At 38.3% G+C, this 22,064-nt stretch overlaps 1 protein-coding gene across 13 annotated transcripts in view; it reads left to right on the forward strand.

Moving 5' to 3' along the window:
- The window catches only part of BBX (BBX high mobility group box domain containing), a 277,804-nt gene that overhangs the window by 234,507 nt on the left and 21,233 nt on the right, over positions 1-22,064 (forward strand). For 12 of the 13 annotated variants that reach the window (XM_045902813.2, XM_054504155.2, XM_054504154.2 and 9 more), the window contains 4 exons: positions 4,264-5,272; positions 6,279-6,417; positions 9,704-9,852; positions 21,332-21,421. In XM_045902813.2, the coding sequence (XP_045758769.1) occupies positions 4,264-5,272; positions 6,279-6,417; positions 9,704-9,852; positions 21,332-21,421 (1,387 nt within the window). The remainder of the gene's footprint in view (positions 1-4,263; positions 5,273-6,278; positions 6,418-9,703; positions 9,853-21,331; positions 21,422-22,064) is intronic. The other variant, XM_064586785.1, reaches the window with a different exon arrangement.

Here is a 22,064-nt window from a genome sequence, read left to right on the forward strand (position 1 = left end):
TTCAACATGACCAGAGATTTGGATGAAGACATAAAAGCAGCTTTATCAAATGTGTCCATAACATAGATGGAAAGTAATGTAATTGAGAGTTCGAAAGGATAAACTTTATAAGGAAAAATGGAAAATCTCACATCTATGTACAAAAAATATAGAAGAGGAGAGACCAAGCTTCCCAGCATATTATGTGGGTAAAGATATCCAGGCTGTTCATTGACCACAACCCCAGTACAAGCCAGAAGTCTGACCTTTTTTTTTTTTTTTTAAGATTTATTTTATTTTAAAGATCTTATTTACTTATTTGTCAGTGAGAACGTGCACACAGACGGGGAGCGGCAGGCAGAGGGAGAAGCAGACTCCCCCCTGAGCAGAGAGCCCGATGCGGGACTCGATCCCAGGACCCCGGAATCATGACCTGAGCTGAAGGCAGCCACTTAACCAACTGAGCCACCCGGGCGTCCCAAGATTTATTTATTTTAGTGAGAGAGACAGAGAGGGCGCGCATGTGCATTCAGAGGGAAGGAAAGAAGCAAACTCCCTGCCGAGCACGGAGCCCAACTCAGGGCTCCATCTCAGAGCCCTGAGCTCACGACCTGAGCCAAAACCAAGAGTCAAACACTTAACTAACCTACTGCGCCACCCAGGAGCCCTGACCTATTTTTTTTTAAATGGGAGGGAAGAGATTGATCTTTGGGCCCCATTAGAAGATAAATGTGTCTCTATAAGCTGGCAGATTGTCACTTCTCATCTAGAGGCTTTCAGAAGACTAGGAACTTACTCTAAGAAAGATCCATGTTCCCCAGCCCTTGTGAAGCTTTTTATGTAAAGTTTTGTGTCTACACTTTCGCGTCACAGTGCAGCATGTACTGTTGCCCTTTTTCTCAGCCTTTGTTTGCTCATGTGGATTCGAGTCAAAGTGGGGCCTTGGGCAAGCACTGTGGTACTTGGTCCTGAATCCAGCTCATTTCAGTAAAGCCCGGTTCTCGCTTCAGGGCCCCAGTACTGCATATAGATAAGGGGGGGGTTCCAACTTTTGAAAGGTCAGGAGGACTTTATGTGTGATGGGCAGTTAAGAGAACGGGGACATTATACCAGGAGAAGAGACTTACGGGAACATAACCTCTGTCTTCCAGGATTTGGAAGTCTGTCACATGAGCGGATTACTTGATGGGACTTCAGAGAACAGCTAGTACTGACAGAATGATAGTTTTTTCCTTAAAATGTTAAAGATTTCAGAGAGAACTGCCCTCTAATATGGTCACTGTCTTACTGCAAAAAGTTGTATAATTAAGTCTTGGAAATATTGTAGTAAAATGAATTTCTGCATGGGGAAGGATGTTAAATTAGGTAACCTAGAATGACACCCGGCTCTGAGACTCTGATTCGTGTTTGTTTTGGTTTTTGCTTCGTGAGATTTATGATTCGTAGTTTTTGACTCAGAGCTATTTGTTTTATTTTTATAGGTTTACTTCCAGCAATATAATTGTTTTTCTTATAATTTAGGATTAACATACTCTATTTGTGGGGGGAAAGAAACTTTTAAGAGCCCGAAACAAGGAAGTAAAGCATGACTAGTGCCTGGTGTAATTACCTCCACAAGAAATATTATGCTATTTCCTGGAATATGTCCCCAGAGTGAATGTCTGCATTTGTTCCATTTCATTCCTAGCTGTGGAATCCTGTCAGGGGTGATGAGGAGAATCATTTTGAAATATATTGAAGCAGAGAATGGAGTTTGCAAAGTATTATTAGGTTTGCTAAGATGAACCTATGCAAATACAAACTGTTGGCATCCACTATAAAAACCAGTGCCCGTATGGGACACGGCTCCTGGAATGACTTATTAAAGGTCACCAGAGTGATAGTGGCTGATAAAATTTACCTTGAGGATGCCTTTCAGGTCTTATTTCCAGAACTGGCATAGTCTCTGTCCCCGTGTGGGATAGTTATTCATGAAGGGCTGGGATAGTCGAGAAAGGAAAATAAAAATTATTTCAGATTTGATGCAAAAACAGCAACTTCTCCGATGAGAATAAAACATGCAGCGAAGATTAAATGTATCAGTGCTTCAGAATTAACGTAACATTTTTGCTTTGATCTTATGTCTGGTAAGGTTTACTAAAGGGAAGTTCTCCGTTTTCATAATTATTTGCTGAGGTCTGAAAATTAACTTACGTGATTTCCCAAAAAGGATAGCTCCGTCATGAATCCATACTATTTCAGAACTTCCCTGTGAATGATCTGAAGGCCTGGGTGCTCTTGCCATTGTTCATTTTTTAAAAAACTTGTGTGATCTGCCTCCCTTCCCCCTTCTCCACTTTCTTCTCAGACTTACCAATTATAATTCTCACAGAAAGATTTGAAATGTATTGAAAGTACTAAGGGGACAAATGAGGTAAAAGAGGATCTGCTATTTAACTGAACATCTTATCTGTTTCAAAAATGAGTTATATGGATGTTAACATTTCTGATTAATTTGCCATTTGATAAACTGGTGATTTTTTTTAAAAAAGTATCAATTTCCTACTCTTGTGCTTGATTTGGGGGCTCAGAAAACCCAATACTCTTTTCCCTCTAAGTTGCTAGTACAAATTAGGTAAAATGAACAGTGGCTAAGAACTTCTGTGCTGCCCTTGGCCTAATAATCTTCATCGTCAGCCTCATGATGAATCCTCAGAGGTAGAGAGGGGAACTTATTGATCTTTGTAAATTCTTTTTTTTGGTTACATAAATTAACCCATTTATTATAGGCTAGCAGTGTTTCACATGGTGGAGCGTCTGCTGCTGGTCTTTCAGTTCCTTCAGACTAATGATGGCTGATGATGCTACTTTGGCGGCGTTGGTTGTATAGGTCGAGGCACATCAACTACCAGGTTCATGCAAGAACCACAGTGCCAGATCTCCACCTCTCATCTTTTCATCTTGATTTTGCCACAGAAAGAGCAAGTGTACTGAGCATGCTGGCTTATTTCAATTTTCTTTACCATTTTCTTGAGGGAGGCAACAATAAGAGGTCCCATATTTACTGATCATTCCAACCTTCTTGGTGTATTTAAACATGTCCCCCACAAACTAAGTCTGACCCCAGAGGGTGATCTTTGTATCTTTAGGGTCCTGCATGGGGCTTGGCACTTGGGAGCCCTGCAGGGAATGTTTATGAATGAAAATCCAGGTATTGAAAATTAAGCTGCAATTTCCCCTTTCAGAAAATTGCTTTAGATTGAAGTTTTGAGGTACCTAGGAGCTGGATTAGGAAGATGGCAAGAGTTTTCTTTAAGGTCCTGTGTGTGAAATTTGGGGAGTTTAAAAACATAACCAAATTGCTGCCAGATGTGTTTTGGTATTCAGAATTTTTCAGATTTTAGGAAAATGATACAGTATATGCATCTTAACACTGTGCAGTTAATTCCCCCAGAGCATAATGCAAATGCATGAAGATTCTGATGGCAAAAGCATATGAAAAGTCCCATTATGTGTGATGAATTAAGACGTTAAGCAATTTCACATTAGTTCTGGTCAGAATTTGCAGGCGAGTAAGTTCAGATCAAGTCTGCCATCCAGTGAGTCTTTAAAAAAACAAAAAAGCAACCACCACCACTTAGTTTTAAGCACTTTTGCGATCCTCAGGTTATCTGTCAGCATCTGAGGCCTGTAACGTCTTTTTCATTAACCAAAACCTTCTGTAGTTACTTAATGAGTCATCTTCTCATTTCTAATTTCAACTGATAAGTAAAAAATGTTGCTGTTTTTCTCATTTCCCCAAGAAAAAAGAAAAGGCAAACATCTAAACAGCCTGGGAATCATATGGTCAGTATTGCCATCAGTGTATTGTCTCCTCTAGACCTCACAGAATCCTCTGAGACAACTATTCTTACCATCCTTTTTAGTTTACAAAGAGGGGTGAGGGGTGAAATGTCTCATTCTAGACCACAAAGTAAGCATGTAGCAAAACTAAGACTCAAACTCCAGTCTTCCAACTCTGGAGTCCATCTTCCTTCTCCCAAATCGTGTTTTCACAGAAAAAGTTTCTGATGAAGCTGGAAAATGAGAATTCGAGTGTATTTTTGTCTAGAGTTTAATGAATATATCATAATGCCTAAAGCCTTGTATTAATTTGAGTCATTTACATTAGTTTGGCCTGATCATTGTCAAGTTTGTCTTGATTATTTTTTAAGAGGGATAGACTTTCAAAGTTTAAGCTAATTTCAAGTATAGAATAATAAGGCTATTTTTTGCTATTCTCCCATTTTTGTTTGAACCGTTTAGATGTGTCTGGCATCGGAGGGGGTTAAAATGGAGGACTCAAAGCTAATAAAGGCAAAAGAATCAGATGGTGGAAGAATTAAAGAATTGGAGAAGGGAAAGGAACAAAGAGAAATAAAAATGGAGAAAACAGATGAAACCAGGCTACAGAAAGAAGCAGAATTTGAAAAATCAGCTAAGGAAAATGTCAGAGATTCTAAGGAGCTAAGAAATTTTGAGGAGCTGCGAATGGATGATATAATGGATATAAAAATGGAAGATCCCAAAGAAATTAAAAAGGAAGAACTAGAGGAAGATCAACAATGTAGTCACTTCCCTGATTTTTCTTATTCTGCCAGTAGCAAAATCATAATAAGCGATGTTCCCAGTAGAAAGGATCACATGTGCCATCCTCATGGAATTATGATCATTGAAGATCCCACAGCATTAAACAAACCAGAGAAGCTAAAAAAGAAAAAGAAGAAAAGCAAAACGGATCGACATGGAAATGATAAATCCACACCCAAGAAGACTTGCAAAAAGAGGCAGTCTTCAGAGTCAGACATCGAGAGTGTCATCTACACCATTGAAGCTGTTGCAAAGGGAGACTGGGGCATTGAGAAACTTGGAGAAAGCCCTCGCAAGAAGGTCCGCACATCCTCAAGTGGCAAGGGAAGCATTTTGGATGCCAAGCCACCAAAGAAAAAAGTGAAATCAAGAGAGAAGAAAATGTCAAAGGAGAAATCCTCAGACACCACCAAAGAGTCAAGACCTCCAGATTTCATTAGTATTTCTGCCAGCAAGAACATTTCTGGTGAGGTGCCAGAGGGTATAAAAGCAGAACCGTTGACCCCCACGGAGGAGGCATTACCACCCAGCCTGTCGGGACAGGCCAAGCCTGAGGAAAGTGACTGTCACAGAAAAATAGAGACTTGTGGCTCCCGGAAATCTGAGAGGTCTTGCAAAGGTGCTCTTTATAAAACCCTGGTGTCTGAAGGCATGCTCACCTCTCTGCGAGCTAATGTTGACAGAGGTAAGTGACTTTTGCAAAAATGAAAACACTATGGAAACCTAGCAATCTTCTCCTTTAAACTCATTGAGAATAACCACCATAAAGAACAGTATAGTATCAAAACAGTATTTTACATTTGTACAGTTCTTTATGGCTTACAGATCATATACATCTCTCATTTTACCTACACCATTGAGGAGACTTTGTATTCTTTGTATGGGTAGTTCTCAGGATATGTGTTCAAAATAATTCAAACCTTTTTTTTTTTTTTTTAAACTGATATGGGCTGGCTTCTTGTTTTAAAGGATCAGCACTGTGTGGTTGGAGCTCTTAGTCTGTTTTTAAAACTGATGGAAAGAATTCCCTGAATCAAGCAAATATATTTGGCAGAATGTTGACCTATAGGCTCCAAAAGCAAGTAACTTATCTAGCCCTCTCCATTAGGTACTCAAAACTATAATTGAAGTGAAGGGCTCTTTAAAACACTAAACCAGTTCATGTGTATACCTTTATTTCACGGAGTGTTTTTTATAAATTCATCTGTTTTAAAATATAGCATCTGGCTATGGGAACTACCTCTTGCCAAGCTTAATTCCAACTCAGAGATGTGTGACTGATGGGTCTAATAAGGCCTGAATGAAGATCTTTTAGAGTACATAGTTCTCCAGGGATATCATTCCAATAAAGTCCTGGGGAAATTAAAATTAATAATGCCCACCAGCAAAGGGCTTCTACACGTTAGTCTGATTCTCTAATGGAAAAGCTGGTAGGAGTTAGTCTGTCTCTGGAGTCACACAGTACACACACCACCTGTTGCGTTATGACAAGACAACTGATCTCAGAGGCTATACGCTGTTTTGCATGTTGTATTATTGAAGGTGGTCCATCATGAACCACTTAGAGGACTCTGAAATTGAAACGGTTGTAAGTAGCATCATGCAAATGATACCTGGGGGGTCAACAAATCACTTGCGAGGCACCCTCATCCCAGTGTACCACCTGCATTCTTTCTCTTAAATTTCCTTAGGGAAACGAAGCTCAGGAAAAGGAAACTCCTCTGACCATGAAGGGTGTTGGAATGAAGAAAGCTGGACATTTAACCAGAGTGGGACCAGTGGGAGCAAGAAGTTCAAGAAGACAAAGCCAAAGGAAGATTCTCTCCTTGGGTAAGTGCCTGTGAACACATCAGCACTCTGCATAGACCCCAAGTGTAAACAGAAATCACTAACTGCTTCTTCTTAAGTATTCGTTCAGCACTTACTACAGTCTTCGTGAGCACAGTAAGAGAATAGAAATTTAGTGTCACATGTTCCTGCTGGCAACGTGGTTGTGTGAGTGACACTGTCATTCACATTTTAGGTCTAGTATAATGTATGTAGATTTTGGATGTAGGCCTGAGTGTGAATTGAGGCCCACCATGTATTAGTGGTGTGACATTATAAATCCTTTAATATTGCCAGGACACATTTTCCCATCTAAGGTTTACAATGGATATTCTATAAACATGTTTACATTTTGCCTGTTTACTTACTGTACATATTTTATTTAATATTTCTAAAGGTTATGTACATATGTTTACAAAATAAGACGACAGCTCAAAAAATGTAAGGTAAATAAAATTACGTTTCTACTTCTAACCTTTTTGGTTTAAACCATGTTCTATTGCTGTAAGATAAAAATGTTAGATTGACTATTCTTCTGCTACGGAGAATATTCAGTAATTATTTACATGTTGAAAAGCAGTATCAAGCAATAACATACATCAAGATAAAATCATTAAGGATTACTTCATTTTTAGTGTTATTCCAAAGATTCTTAATACTAATCTTAATATAAAACATTTTGTTAGGAGATTCAGTACTTTATATTGGTGAGGGACGCCTCTGCATATTCAATAGTACTATTTTAAAAATCCTTCAAGATTTCTTATTAGCCCAATTTGAAAAGAATACATTGAATAGAAATAAGTACATTTTTATATTTTCCATATTTTTTCATGAGTGTGTTTAAAGGTATGCAAATTCCATGCATTGGGAGTATTGTATCTGGTTTATTCATAAATATTTGCATTTCTGTTAGTGGAATAATATTTTTTTTTTCCTCAGAAGTTACAGTGCTTTAAAATCTGGTTAATTCTAAGGCTCTAGGTCATCACAAAGTAGTAGGAGAGTGGAAGTTATTTCTCATATTGTGAAATTCCTCAGGATTATTTATTATTTTAAGGTGATATTTTTATAACTTTTATGTATTTCCTTTCTAATATTTTAAATGTCCAGAGCAGTTCACATTAGTTTTGCCTACACTATGCTTAAACAATGACATAAAAATTCTTATATTCAGTATCATCAAATGGTATTTTCAAATGCAGGATTTCCTAAAAAAAAATGTGACCACTGAGTTCAGGACCAATGCTCTATATCTTCTGGAACTACCAGTGCCCTGTGGGTCTAGTCGCAGAGAGGAGCGGGTCTCACTGCAGACATTGTGAAGTCCTGGGGGAATAAAGCAGGCATTAAGACTCTCCAGCCGAAAGGTTTCTGATGCTTCCATTAGAAAGGGTTTACACTGTGAGAGAGGTGTTTCCTCCAGTCTTCTTTGGGAACAAGAAGAGTGAAACAATCTTTTGAAAATCTGTGTCTGAAAAGAGATTGGTGTGTGGGTTGTTTTTGTTTCAATAATTTCTAAGGAAGGCACATGTATGTAACTGGGAGTGTGGTTTTTCTGCAGGCTCTAATCAACAGTAAACCTCTGGTCTTTGCTGTTCCCCCCCCCCCCCGCCCCGCCCCTTCATACAGGCCTGTCAGAATTAGACTATCTGGGTCTGCTTTGTTTAGAACACGCCAACATAGTGGATGAGCAGTGAGAAATGCCAGTTCCTATCAGTCTTCTCTGAGATTTCTAAATGAGCATATTAACCCCTTTATCACAGAAAATGTGCTATTTGTAGCCAAGAAAAATTCACTGAGTATTGGCAGTTCTAATCTTACAGTCCTCCGCAAGAAAAACATAGATCATTATTCTAGGTGAAAAAAGAAAAGGAAAAAAAACTCCAAGGGATCTTACGAGTTTTAGCTCACATTTTCCTAATTCTCTTTGGTTTTTCAGATTATCTGAGAAATGCACAAATTATAGATCCCCTCTGATAGTATCTGGTTACTGTCTGATTTTCCATTGGTATAAACGTCTTTGAACTGGGTGGAAAAGGATTTTGTTAATGCCCGAGCGTCACCCGCAGCTACCATCCTCCCTGCTTTGATAGAACTGGCCCTTTTCCATTGACCGTTCTGATGGTCTTCAGACTATCTTGTCTCTGCTGCCCAACTCTTATATATTCCTCCAAACGGAACAGTTTTAGGTGGACACACCTCAAGTACAACCCCTACGTAGCAGCTCAACACATGAGCCATTAGCTTCTTGTACGTTAACTCAAGGCTGCTCTCTTCCCAGAATGCCTTCCATTTTGCATCCAGGACGCACAGCCATTCTGCTGTAGCTTCTCCCATCTGTTTGGGTTTCATCTTCGTTAATAAGTCTCAGCAAGGAGCCAGCAGGCATGCTGCCATGGCTGGGTGGGGGCCTTAGAGACAGTCAGAAGCAGCCCAAGGATTTCCCAGCTTTGCTGGTGCCATTTCTGAAGTCATCCGTGGTTTGTGTTAAAGCACATCTGTCTCTCCACCAGCATGTTCATTGAAAACTGGCTTTCCTTGTCATTGAGTGCTTTATCATCATCCCGGTCAACTCTCCGGAATTTTTCTGATATTCAGAGTTTTTGTTTGTGTTTTCTTTGTGTGTTGGATGTGTTTTAATCAAGTACTAGTCAATAAATATTTTTTTTTAAAGATTTTATTTATTTATTTATTTGACAGAGAGATAGCCAGAGCAGGAACACAAGCAGGGGGAGTGAGAGAGGGGGAAACAGGCTTCCTGCAGAGCAGGGAGCCCATTGCGGGGCTCGATCCCAGGATCATGACCTGAGCCGAAGGCAGACGCTTAACGACTGAGCCACCCAGGCGCCCCTCAATAAGTATTTTCTTAAAAGAAGAAGTACTAATCTATACCCTATTTCCAATAAGCTTGCCAATATAGATAATATATACGAATCTTTAGAATGAGAAACTTGTCTGGATGGAATATGCATTGTATTGAATTTAATGAAAAATGTCCATGCCAATGGAGATAACTTCAAAAATATTCTTATATTTTAAATAATGTTTCTCCTTTTCTAAGGCAATAAGATAACCTTTCATGGGAATTGACTGAGAAAGCTGTGCTGATAAATCTTCTCAAGCATTTCTGAACAGATGTTTTGTCCTTTCACAGAATTTATGAACAGTGCCCTAATTCTTGGGGACCCTGTTTTCAAGTGGAATATCTTAAAATCTATCTTGTATCATTTTCTGTTTAAATATTTATGTCATGTGCTGATCGATGCCATCCCCCTTCTCTTATTAGCTCAGCAAAGCTGGATGAAGAATTTGAAAAAAAATTCAACAGCCTCCCTCAATATAGTCCTGTTACATTTGACCGGAAATGCGTACCTGTCCCAAGGAAAAAGAAGAAGACTGGAAACATGTCCTCAGAACCGACTAAAACCAGCAAAGGTTAGATGTGTGCTGTGCCTCCTGCCGAGAGGCCGGTATCTCACTGCTCTTCGGTGCTTCTGCAACTCCCTCTAGATACATAATTGGATTTAGACTGAGGCAGTGAGGCAGTAACCAGTTGGAATTTTAGCTTGCTTTCCAGAATTATTAGTATGGTTCCTGCCTCACTTCTCGCTGTCTTCTTTCCCTCCTAATCCTCCTCAGCCTCTGTTCTCTGCCATCTCAGCCTGCACATTGGCCCTGAAAGGTGTAGCTAAGTGTTACACGTGGTCTTCGACTTTCTGCTCTCCAGAGTTCTGACTTGGAGATGTGGCGCTTTTCATGAGCAGAAACTGCTGGCCAAGCCTAATTCCTCTGTTCACTGTGTCTGTGACAGGTTCGACTCTGGGACTGTGAAATCCTTCTATGTGCCTAATCAGAGAACTCCATTCTTTACCAGCAGTCTGAACCAAATGAAAATAAAGCCAAATGCAAATAATCCTCTAGCAATACATTGAAAGTGGTTTTGTTAAGTTTAGAAAAATATTATTTGAGCATGTTCATTTTGAAGAATATCAGATTCTTCCCTGTGGGTATCAGGGAAGCTTTCAAAATTATCTGCATGACTTGGGTGGGTATCAGCATTCATCAAGGGCAACACTGTAGTTCAGAGGGGGGTTTTGAAGAGTGTGAGACCACCATTATATTGTCGGGTGGGGGCTTGGGTTCTAAGCATCAGAGCCTGCTCAGGACATTCAAGCACAATAAAGGATTGTCCTCCCCAAAATGATGGCACTGCTCTTATGGAGAACTTGTCTTCTGCTTTTACTTAGGTCTCAAGATTGGTGGGGAAATGTACCTCTAGTTTTCCATACAGATGTTGAAAGACTGACCCTTTTTTGGTGTATTTTAGATAGATGGATAGGTGGATAGATATAATATGATACATATCTTTGCATAAATCTTGCTAAATTCTAGCATTCATAGATAATGATCAGAGATAAATATTAATGAGCAGACACAATTTTATGGATTTAGAGGGACTATATAAGGTCTAGGAAAAATTATGGTTTCTTTGAAGAAAGTTAAACTTTTCTCCCTCGAGACCAAAAACCTCCTTTGCACACTGGAGTTGACACAACCGGGGAGGGTCGCTTTGAGATCTGTATCTCAAGATAGATCTGTGTAGCTGAAGAAAATTCCCCCTTCCTGATTAAAGGCGGAGAGAAACGTAAAAGTGATTTCAGAATTAGCTTGGTTTTCCTCTGTGTTCAATAAAAACAAGTCTAGTGAATAAAGAACTAAAAAAGAAATGTTGCATCACCAAGTTTGCTCATCTGGGAAAATAAAATAGGGTTGTATCGAGATCTTCCAAGATAAGTAGGAAAGAAATAAAGTAGCCTTGCTGACAGGTAGGTAGCTGAGCACTGTAATGGATTACCAAATGAAATGACAGTCTTTGTGCCCTGGAGACATCTAGAAATACGCAAAGTAGTCCGTGAGCCCAAAGATGCCCAGCTACCTTGAGCTCCCATAATTCTTGGATTTAAAGTTGCTGATAAATACCTGACAAGCCAATAAAATGGAACTTAATTGATTGATGTGCAAGATGTATTCTCTTCCTCCACTCCCGGTAGTTTGAGACATTCATTTTCGAGCCCTGAAATTGGCCAAATTATCTATCAGAGAATGTAACAATAGATTTATTTTTGTAAAGCTATAAAACCTTGAGTTAGGATCTATTTTCATGAGACCTTCTCTTGGGTCTTAGTTATCTGTTACATATTTTTCCTCTCCCAGCTGAGATTAACAGTATTTCTTTTGATGTGAAATAGCTTTTTGGAGTTTTGGATTATACCTCATACAGTATCCTCTTAACTCTTCTGTTATGCCTCTCAAGCCACTGAGCCATTGGGTCCTTACAGCCTATCAGTAATTACGTAGGTAGGAGTCTTTCAAGACTAGATTTTGCACTGCATTCTGACTCATGGAGCAAAATGCAGTTAAAATCAGAAACTAAATAATACATTCTCTTTTTAGCAAACTAAAGAAATAGTACTTGTAACGAATTGTAATTTGTCATTAGCAGCACCAGTGTATTATCCTACAAGTTATTAATGAAATTAACATACCAGCTGTGTTGTAATTGCCTGATCCTCAGAGGATAGAGAAGATTGTTTCCTTAGACTCTAGACTCTTTACACCTTTGCATAATGAATTGTTCAAAGCAAAAACTGTGTATAAGATCATTAGTTTATTAACAAAAGAGCATGTGTCCATAGGAAACCTCATTTCTCCTCCAACAATTTGGTATTTTGTCTGTAGTTGCTGCTGTGTTTATCATTCAACAATTACTATATTTTTCTCTGCCTTATACTATGGACTTTTTTTAGCTACTCCAGGTTATATAAAATGTATAGAGTTTTTCTGTAATGCTCTCTAGAGGAAATGGTTTTGTATGCATTTATATAGTTCTAGATCTCAACAACATAGTATCTGCTGGGCTTTACACTTCTGCTTTCCCAGTGGCCTCCTTATTTATATCTCTATTTCCAAGGAGTCTCTTCCTCTTGTCCAGTGTCCCCTCCACTATCTCTGCCCTGTCCTTCAGGTCTGTATAATGGGTCTTGTCAGAAACTCTACAACAAAAATGGATGAAAATAACTAAATGCCACCCTCCTCTGACTGGGCTCAAGCTACATTATAGGAGGCAGAGCTCGATGACTTAGGAAAAGAATTTCCTTTGCTTCTAAGAACAAACTACCTAGTAAATTGTAATCCATCTAACTTCTGGTGCCGTTCAGCCGAGGCAGCCCATGCCTGCATGTTTTCTGGTTTATCTCTCATAGTTACTTTTATATATTCAAATGAAGGCTTTAAATTATAAGTCTAAATCTAATTGTAACTTAAAAGATAGGTTTTGACACATTATTTTAAGTATATTGTTAATGTATGAAGCACTTTTTACAAAAGTATCAGAAGTCAGAGTGCTCTACAGAATAGTAATTTTCAGACAAAGTAGGGTCATGGAGAAAAAGTTAATTGAGTTCAACTCAATTTAAATTATGTCCCAGCTTGACCCTTGACTTCACTTCTCCTTCTGTATCTCTTCAGTCTTCTCACATTGTTCCTTAGCCTGTTATCAAACATGCTGGTGGTCTTCATTTTTCTTCCAATCCATGCTTATATTTTAAGATTGGAATTCCCAATGATTAAGGATTTGAGATTTTAAAAAATCGCAATGGTAATAAAAGAAGCAGGTTTACAAAATTAAAGGCTGAGGACAGAATCCCGTTTGGGATTCAGCCAAACTGAGGATACTTTCAGTGTTAGAGGACCAAGAGCTAATGTCAGCCTGACTGGCCCTTCATATCAGGGAGTTATAGCTTAGTTTAGTTTAGTTTAGGCAGAACTCTGTATTTTGCCCTGTTAACTGTTTGAGCATCTTCATCGCCACCAAATATTTTCAGGAACATGGTGACAGCACATTTGCAGATATAAAAGGTATACTACCTGATGTCATACTGAATCCCTTAACAAGGCATTCATGTACAGCCCAGTGAGGTAGTTCCTGCCCCTCAGGGAATCCGAACTTGATTGTGGCTGGTTTACTCAGGCTTCAGGTCAGCAGATCCACATGCCCAGCAGCTGGGAGCACTTTGCTATAAATTATCACAAAGGAACTTATTGTTTCATTGGTTATTTATTATTTATGTATCTATTACAAAAATGACAGCCTAGTTTTAGAATAAAACTTCTGCTCTTTTTATAGCTTAGAAACATGAAACCATAGAACCTGGTCCTACGCCACCACTATTCGCGTGACGCATAACCTTCATTCCCTGCAGCAGTTCTATAGAACAAGGTTCACTTAATTCATCTTACCTGCGGATCTTGAGAAATGATCACCCCAGGTGATCATACTGAAGTGGCGTCTGTATCACGATAGCCCCTTACCCCCAAAATGTCCATTTTTTAGCAAACCATGAGTAACATTAATGTTTTGGAAAGGTTATTGTTAATGTCTCTCTGGTAGCCCTCTTACCTTCTCACATTGGGGTTTTCCATTTTCTCCTCAGCTGTGAAGTTAGGTGCAAAGGAGACAGATATCATCACCATACAGGCTATCCTCCCCAAAAGTAAAGCCAGCTAGTTTCCATGCCAGCAACATGTGATTTTTGTCTTAAGGAATTAGAAGCTAACTCAAACACTCTTTTAAGAAATTTGGTAGGGAGATTAAGAAAGAGATGGGATCAGAACATGACCTAGTAGTTTAGTGAAAGACTTGCAGGTTTTTTTTAAGGTAATCTCTACCCGCAACATGGGACTGGAACTCACGACCCCAAGACCAGGAGTTGCGAGCTCTACCGACTGAGCCCGCCAGGCGCCCTCCATTGCATTTTTTTGCTTTCTGAACCATTCCTTCTAAAACTCTTCCGCTTTTCACTTCCTACCTTCTTTTCCCTCCATGTATGTTTCTGAGTTAATATAATTAACTAAGGAAAAAATGGTAGCGAATTTCCTTGTATGTGCTGTTTATTACAAATTTTGACTTTATTTTCCTTTAGACAAAATATCACACATATGTACCATAGTGGTGAACAGAAGTCAAATTGTTCATTTCTTGACTCTGAAATTGCTGCTTCTCAGTGACTGCAATTATATCTGGTCTATTACTCCTTTAAGTTTGTCACTTTCTTCTTTATCTGAAGTTTTGTTTTATAGCTATAGTTTGGGGGATGTCTAGGAGCAAGGAGGTTTAAAAATAAAAGTTTTCAGAAGCTCCTCTGTGTACTAAATCACTCTGGATGTTCTTTTCTCATGTTAAAATTGACAACCTCTATCTTTAGCTTTGTCCTTAAATTGTACTTTTCAGATTTCGCTGAGTGTGTTTGGGTCTGAAAATACGTATCCTTTGCTTCTTTCCTAACCCATCTCATCCATCCTTATGGTCCTAAGAGGTCTCAGAATTGTTTTTCTGCATTCTTCCACTTCTCTTTTCCATGACTGCCTGTGTCTCATTCAGGTGCTCCAGCCCTGAGTTTCCCCAGTTGTCTAAAATACATAGGAGGCAGTGATTGTAAATGGATGATAGAGAATACCTGTGATATTAATGTAGTATGTACACACAATATATATTTTTTGTATTTGTTAAATTTATTTTCTTTCCCTTGTTGCTCACTTCCCCGCCCTCCCCCCCCCAAAAAAGTCAACAAGGCATTTTCTATTTCTATTTCAAACCACCACCAGCTAATCCAGAAGTATTTGCTTTTGGTTATTTAAAAGGATGGCTTGGTGTAGTCATCAAAAAACACTGGCACAACCTTCTGTTATCAGTGATAATAGCTACAGATGTCATTTCTTGAGCTCTTACTTTGTGCCAACCAGTGGTTTAAGAACTTTGTTCATGCAGCAAATACTGTTCAGAACCAATCATCTGCTAAACACCATTCCAGCATGTAGAATATATCTGTGAATGAAAACAAAGAATCCTGCTGCCATGGTGGTTACATTATGGCAGGGGTACCAGCCTAAACAGTAAGCAAAGCATATAATATTGTGTTAGAAGGTGAGAAGTGCTATGGAAGAAAGAATAGGTGTGATAGAACAACTAGGCAAAAGATCAACAAGGAAAGAGAAGACTTGAACACTCTGCATTAACTAGACCTAACAGACATACATGTATACTTCATTTTATTGCACTTAACAGTTACAGTGTTGTTTTACCCACTGAAGGTCTGTGCCAATACTATGTCAAACAAGTCTATCGGCATTCCAACATTTACTCACTTGGTGTCTCTGTGTCATACTTTGGTGATCTGTGAACAATGATTACAACTCAGTTAATGGTTAGCATTTTTTAAAGATTTTATTTTTATTATTTAGAGAGAGAGAGAGCAGGGGAGGGGCAGAGGGAGAGCGAGAATCTTAAGCAGATTTCCATGCTGAGTGTGGAACCCGATTCAGGGCGCGATCCTGAGATCATGGCCTGAGCCAAAATTAAGAGTTGGATGCTTAACCGACTGAGCCACCCAGGTGTCCCATGGTTAGCCTTTTTAGCAATAAAGTCTCTTTTCATTAAAGTATATTCATTTTTTGTAGACCTAATGCTATTGAACAGTTAATAGACTATAGTATAGTGTAACCATAATTTTTATATGCACTAGGAAACCAGAACATTCATTTGATTCACTTTATTGCAATGTTTGCTTTATTGCAATGGTCTGGAACCAAACCTGCAGTATCTCCAAGCTTTGCCTATGTATAGAATACTCTACCCATCAGTAGTAGACAAAAATTCTTCTCAAGTGCACATTGGAACAGTCTCTAGAATGCACTATACACTAGGCCATGAAACAAACCAATACATTTAAAAGGGTTGAAGTAATTCCAATTATGTTGTCTGATTACAGTGGAATGAAATTAAAAATCAACAACACGAAAATGTTTGGGAAGCTCACAAATATGTGGAGATTAGGCAATACACTCTAAATAGCCAGTAAGTCACTTTGGCAGCACATATACTCAATAACCAATAAATCAAAGAAAAAAAATAAAAAGAAAGAAGAAATTAATAAGGAAATCAGGAAATACTTTGAGATGAATAAAAATGAAAATACAACATGCCAAAATTTATGGGATACAACTAAGACAGTGCTTAGAGCACAGTTTATAGCTATAAATGTTTATGTCAAGAAAGAAAAAAGATCTCAAATCAATAATCTGACCTATCTTGAAACATTGTAAGAAAAAAAGCAAATGAAACTTAAAGGAAGTAGAAGAAAGGAAATGATAAAGATTGAAGAGGAAATTAATAAAATTAAATAAAGAATAGAAAATCATTAAAGAGTCAATGAAACCAAAAGCTGGTTCTTTGAAAAGAGCAACAAATTAGAAAAATGTTTAGCTAGACTGATCAATTAAGAAGGAGAAGACTAAAGTTATTATAATAAAAAATCTAATAGGGGACATTACTGCTGACCTTACAGAAATGGAACAGATTAGATAGGAATACTATGAACAGTTACATACCAATAAATTAGATAACCTGTGTGAAATGGACAATTCCTCGAAAGCACAACTACCAAAACTGATAATAAGAAGAAATAGACAATCTGAATAGAACAGTAACTACTAAAGAGATTGAATTTAGTAATCACAAAAGTACCAAAGGGGGAAAAAAAAAAAACCCAGGCCCAGGCTTCACTGCTAAATTCTACCAAACATTCAAAGAAGAATTAATATCAGTTTTTCACAAACTCATTCAAAAATTAGAAGAAGAGGGAATATTTCCTAATTCATTCTGTGAGGCCAATCATGACCTGAATGTCAAAACTAGATGAAGATATCACAAGAAAAACTACAGATCATAGCTCTTACAAACAGAGACATAAAATTCCTTAACAAAATAGTAGCAAACCAAATCCAGCAACATATAATAAAAATTATATACCATTACCAATTATATACCAAGTGGGATTTTATTCCCAGAATGCAAGGTTGGTTTAACATCCAAAGATCAATGTAGTATACTATATCAATAAAACAACAAAAATCCCGTGTGATCATCTTAATAGATGTAGAAAAAAAGCATTTGACAAAGTCCAACGTATTTTATGAGAATAGTTAACAAACTCAGAGTGGAAGGAAACTTCCTCAACCTGATAAAGAGCATCTACAAAAATCCCACAACATTCCTATTTAATAGTGACAATGTTTCCCCCTAAGGTAGGGAACAAGATAAGGATGTCCACTCTCAGCACTTCTGTTCAGCATTGTACTTGAGGTTCTAGCCAGGGCAATTAGGCAAGAAAAAGGAAGAAGTAAAACTATTCCTATTCATAGATGACGTGATATTTTATATAGAAAACCTAAGGTATCCCCAGAAAACTACTATAGCTAATAAATTAATGAGTTCAACAGGTTTGAAAGATACAAAAATCAGTTGTAATGCAGAGAAAGGGGAACCCTCTTGCACTGTTGGTGGCAGCGCAAACTGGTGCAGCCACTCTGAAGAACAGTATGGTGGTTCCTCAAAAAGCTAAAAACAGAACTACCCTATGATCCAGCAATTGCACTACTAGCTATTTACCCAAAGGATTAAAAAAAATTGCACATTCAAAGGAATACATGCACCCCAATGTTAATAGCAGCATTATCAACAATAGCCAAACTATGGAAAGAGCCCAGATGCCCATCAACTGATGAATGGATAAAGAATATACGGGTGTGTGTGTGTGTGTGTGTGTGTGTGTGTGTGTGTGTACTGGAATGCTACTCAACCATCAGAAAGAATGAAATCTTGCTATTTGCAATGACGTGGGTGGAGCTAGAGTGTATTATGCTATGTGAAATAAGTCAGTCAGAGAAAGACAAATACCATATGATTCCACTCATATGTGGAATTTAAGAAACTAAATGAATGAACATTCAGGACTGGGGGGGAAAAAGATGGGAACAAATCATGAGAGGCTCTTAACTATAGAGAACAAACAGGGTAGTTGGAGGGATGGGGGGATGAGATAGATGAATGATGGGTATTAAGGAGGGCACTTGTTATGATTAACACTGGGTTATATGTAAATAATGAACCACTGAACTCTACTCCTGAAACCAATATTGAACAGTATGTCGACTAACTAGAATTTAAATTAAAAAAAAAAAAAAATCAGTTGTATTTTGTACAGTTTCAATGAACAATCTGAAAATGAAGTTAGGAAAACAGTTCCATTCATAGTAACATCAAAAAGAATAAAGTACATAGGAATAAATTTAACAAAAGATGTGCAACACATTGAAAGCTACAAAGTGTTGTTGAAAGAAAAATAATCAAAATAAATGGTAAAACATCCCACATTCATGGATTGGAAGACTTAATATTGTTAAGATGGAAACACTCCTTCAAATTGATCTACAGATTCAGCCCAATCGCTATTAGAATTCTAGCTTCTTTTATAGATACTAAGAGATTCTAAAATTAATGTGGAATTGCGAGAGATTCAGAATAGCCAAAATAATTTTTTCAGTTTTAAAACTAGCTACAAAAACTGGTAGGCAAGCAGCGTGGTACTGACATAGTGATATAGGTTAATGGAATAGAATTGAAGGCCCAGAAAATAGACCTATACATCATTGACCAGTGGTTTTTCAATGAAGAAGGTAAGACTATTCAATGGGGAAAAGATTAGTCTTTTCAAAACGGTGCTGGGACAACCGGATAACCACATACAAAAGAATGAATTTGGACTCTTACTTACCTCACACAATATACAAAAATTAACTTGAAATGAATCAAAGACCTCAGTGTGAAAGCTAAAGCTATAAAACTTTTCCAAAGAAAACATAGGGGTCAAATCTAAGTGACCTCAGATTTGGCAATGGATCCTTTGTGACACCAAAATACAAAGTAAATAAATTGGACTGTTAAAAATTTAAAACTTTTGTGCTTCATAGGACACTGATAAAGTGAAAAGACAATCCACAGAATGGGAGAAAATATTTGCAAACTACCTATCTGATAAAGGACTTTTGTGTAGAATATATAAAGAACTCTTACAGCTCAATAAAAAGAAAGACAACTCAGTTTAAAAATGGACAAATTAGACGAACCATGAGAGATTATGGACTCTGAGAAACAAACTGAGGGTTCTAGAGGGGAGGAGGGTGGAGGGATGGGTTAGCCTGGTAATGGGTAAAGAGGCACGTACTGCATGGAGCACTGGGTATTATATGCAAACAATGAATCGTGGAACACTACATCAAAAACTAATGATGTAGTATATGGTGATTAACATAACAATTATAAAAAAAAGGATAAAGTTGCTACAGACATCCATGTAAAAAAAATAATAAAAAAATAAAAATGGACAAATTATCAGAACTCTTTCTCTAAAGAAGATATACAAATGGCCAGTGGGCCCATGAAAAGATGCTTGACATCATTAGTCACCAGGAAAATGCAAATCAAAACTACAATGAGAGAAATACATCCTTATGATGATCATACTCAAAGACAGATTAATAGTTAAGTGTTGACAAGGATGTTAAATAATCTGGCAGTTCCTCCAAAGGTTTATAAACATAGAGTTACCATACGACCTAGCAACTTGCACCGCTAGGTATATGTCCCAAAAAAATGAGCATGCATATCCACACAAAAAGCTTAATATATAAGTAATTCTAACAGGATTATTCATAATAGCCCAAAGGTGGAAGCAACCCAGATATCTATCAGCTGATGAGTGAATAAACACAATGTGGTACATCCATGCAGTGGAATACTATTCAGCCTTTAAAAAGGAGTGAACTGCTGATACATACTAAACATGGATGAGCCTTGCAAACATTATAGCAAGTCAGAGAATCCGGATACAAAAGACTGTATTACATGATTCATTTGTGTGAAATTTCCAGAGTAGGCAGATCTATAGAGGCAGAAAGGAGATGAGTGATGGCTGAGGGATAGAGAGAATGCAGAAATAGGGAAGGGTGATAGCTAAAGGGTATGGGATTTACTTTTGAGGTGATGGAAATGTTCTGAAGTTGGTGACAGTTGCAGATACTGTGAACGTAAAAGCCAGTGAGTCTCTGCTGGAGGCAGGAGTGGGAATAGTTTGCCTTTGGCAGGAGGGGGAGCAGTACATGTGGGTACAGACGCTGGCAGGTGGGTAGTGGGAGCAGGGGCAGCTTGCAGAGTCTCTGACTCTTTAAATCCTCACGTCAGCTCTAAGTTAGGCACTGTCTTTATCCCCATTTACAGATGAGCAAACAGAAGTTACATAAAGTGATTTGAGTCCGTTTCACATAGGAATATATCAGCAAAGTATATACAGAAAGAAACCTGCTTGGGGAGGTCAGTGCTGCTGTCGGCATTTCCGATTAGGTGATTGACAAATCGTCGTTCTGTTTTCTTTATCTGCGGAACCAAAGATACAATCTGAGACTTCTCTCCCCTCCCACCCCGATTTTTTGGGGCAAATGTTTTTCTATTCTTAAAGCACATTTTCTTCCCAGAATAACCTCAGAAAAGGCTAGAAAGCTATCCAGTGCTCTCAGGCCAATTATTGTCCTGAAAGTGCTGTTCTTACTACGAAAACCAGTTTCTTAGAAGAAATGCCCCTGCCATCTTTTCCTTCACCATACTGAGGAATCTAAAATAAAGTAAAATCACTTCTTTGTTAAAGCCTACAGCTACTCTTCAGTTACGGGTTGTGGTCTGTCTCTAGTCACTAAATCTGCAGTTTCTGCTTAGGGAGTCCCAGCCCTAATGGGGGCTCCTGCCCAATACATTCCTAAGGAAAATTTTTCAGTGGGTTTTAAGTAAGCCTAAGGAAGGGCGCTGAGTATATTTAGAGGAGTGAAGATATGCAAGATGACATTTCTTGTGACTCCGTTTGCTTGTACCACAAGGGGGAGGAGGGTGTAATTGTTTAGGAACACACGGTATTGTTTTATGAAACATTGTCAATTTAAAATATATTTATATTAATATTGTCTGTAGGTCCTTTCCAGTCTCAGAAAAAGAACTTATTCCACAAAATTGTCAGCAAATATAAGCACAAAAAGGAGAAGCCTAATGTTCCGGAAAAAGGTATTGGTGCCTTCCATCCTCCATCAAGGTTTCTTGGCCACCTCCATTGTGAATTCATCTTTGAGTAACGCTTCTGTGCACCGCCTTTGCCTTTTCCTCCCCTCGGCTTGCTTCAGTGTCATCGGCTCCTAATGCAGGCGTATTCATTATCTCTAGACTCCGCCGCTAATTGCAAAGAGAGATCTCCTTCACTTGGATTCCTACTCAAATCCCATAATGTCTCTATTTTCAGAGTTCCATATGAATCCTAAAATTGCTGTTTTCATCCATATTTGGTGCATTTTGTAACTTAGTCTTCTTGAGCTCTTATCCACTTATTTCCTTTGACTATTCTCGTTTCTCTCATGTGGGGCATGAGAGAAACCAGGACCACGTTTTCCTACCTCCTGAAACCTCAGGAGTTTCCTATTCATATGAAAGTGCCCCCATTTCTGTGCTTTCTCTGACCCTTGAGGATTCTTGTCTGGGAGGATTCCACTCCGAAGCCGTACCTGTCTCTTTTTTTCCAGTCTATGTTACTTTGTTTGCCAGGCTCTTCCCACCCCCTTCAGTCACGTAACTTATTTCCAGAGGGCACTAGACGTGCATTGCCCTCCACCATCTCTTCACTCTGAGCATCTGTCTTATTGTTATGATTTTGATG

Source organism: Mirounga angustirostris, unplaced genomic scaffold (genome assembly GCF_029215605.1).
Source record: "Mirounga angustirostris isolate CCGP_5_RB_7025 unplaced genomic scaffold, mMirAng1.0.hap1 SCAF_1, whole genome shotgun sequence".
Classification (NCBI taxonomy): Eukaryota; Metazoa; Chordata; class Mammalia; order Carnivora; family Phocidae; genus Mirounga; species Mirounga angustirostris.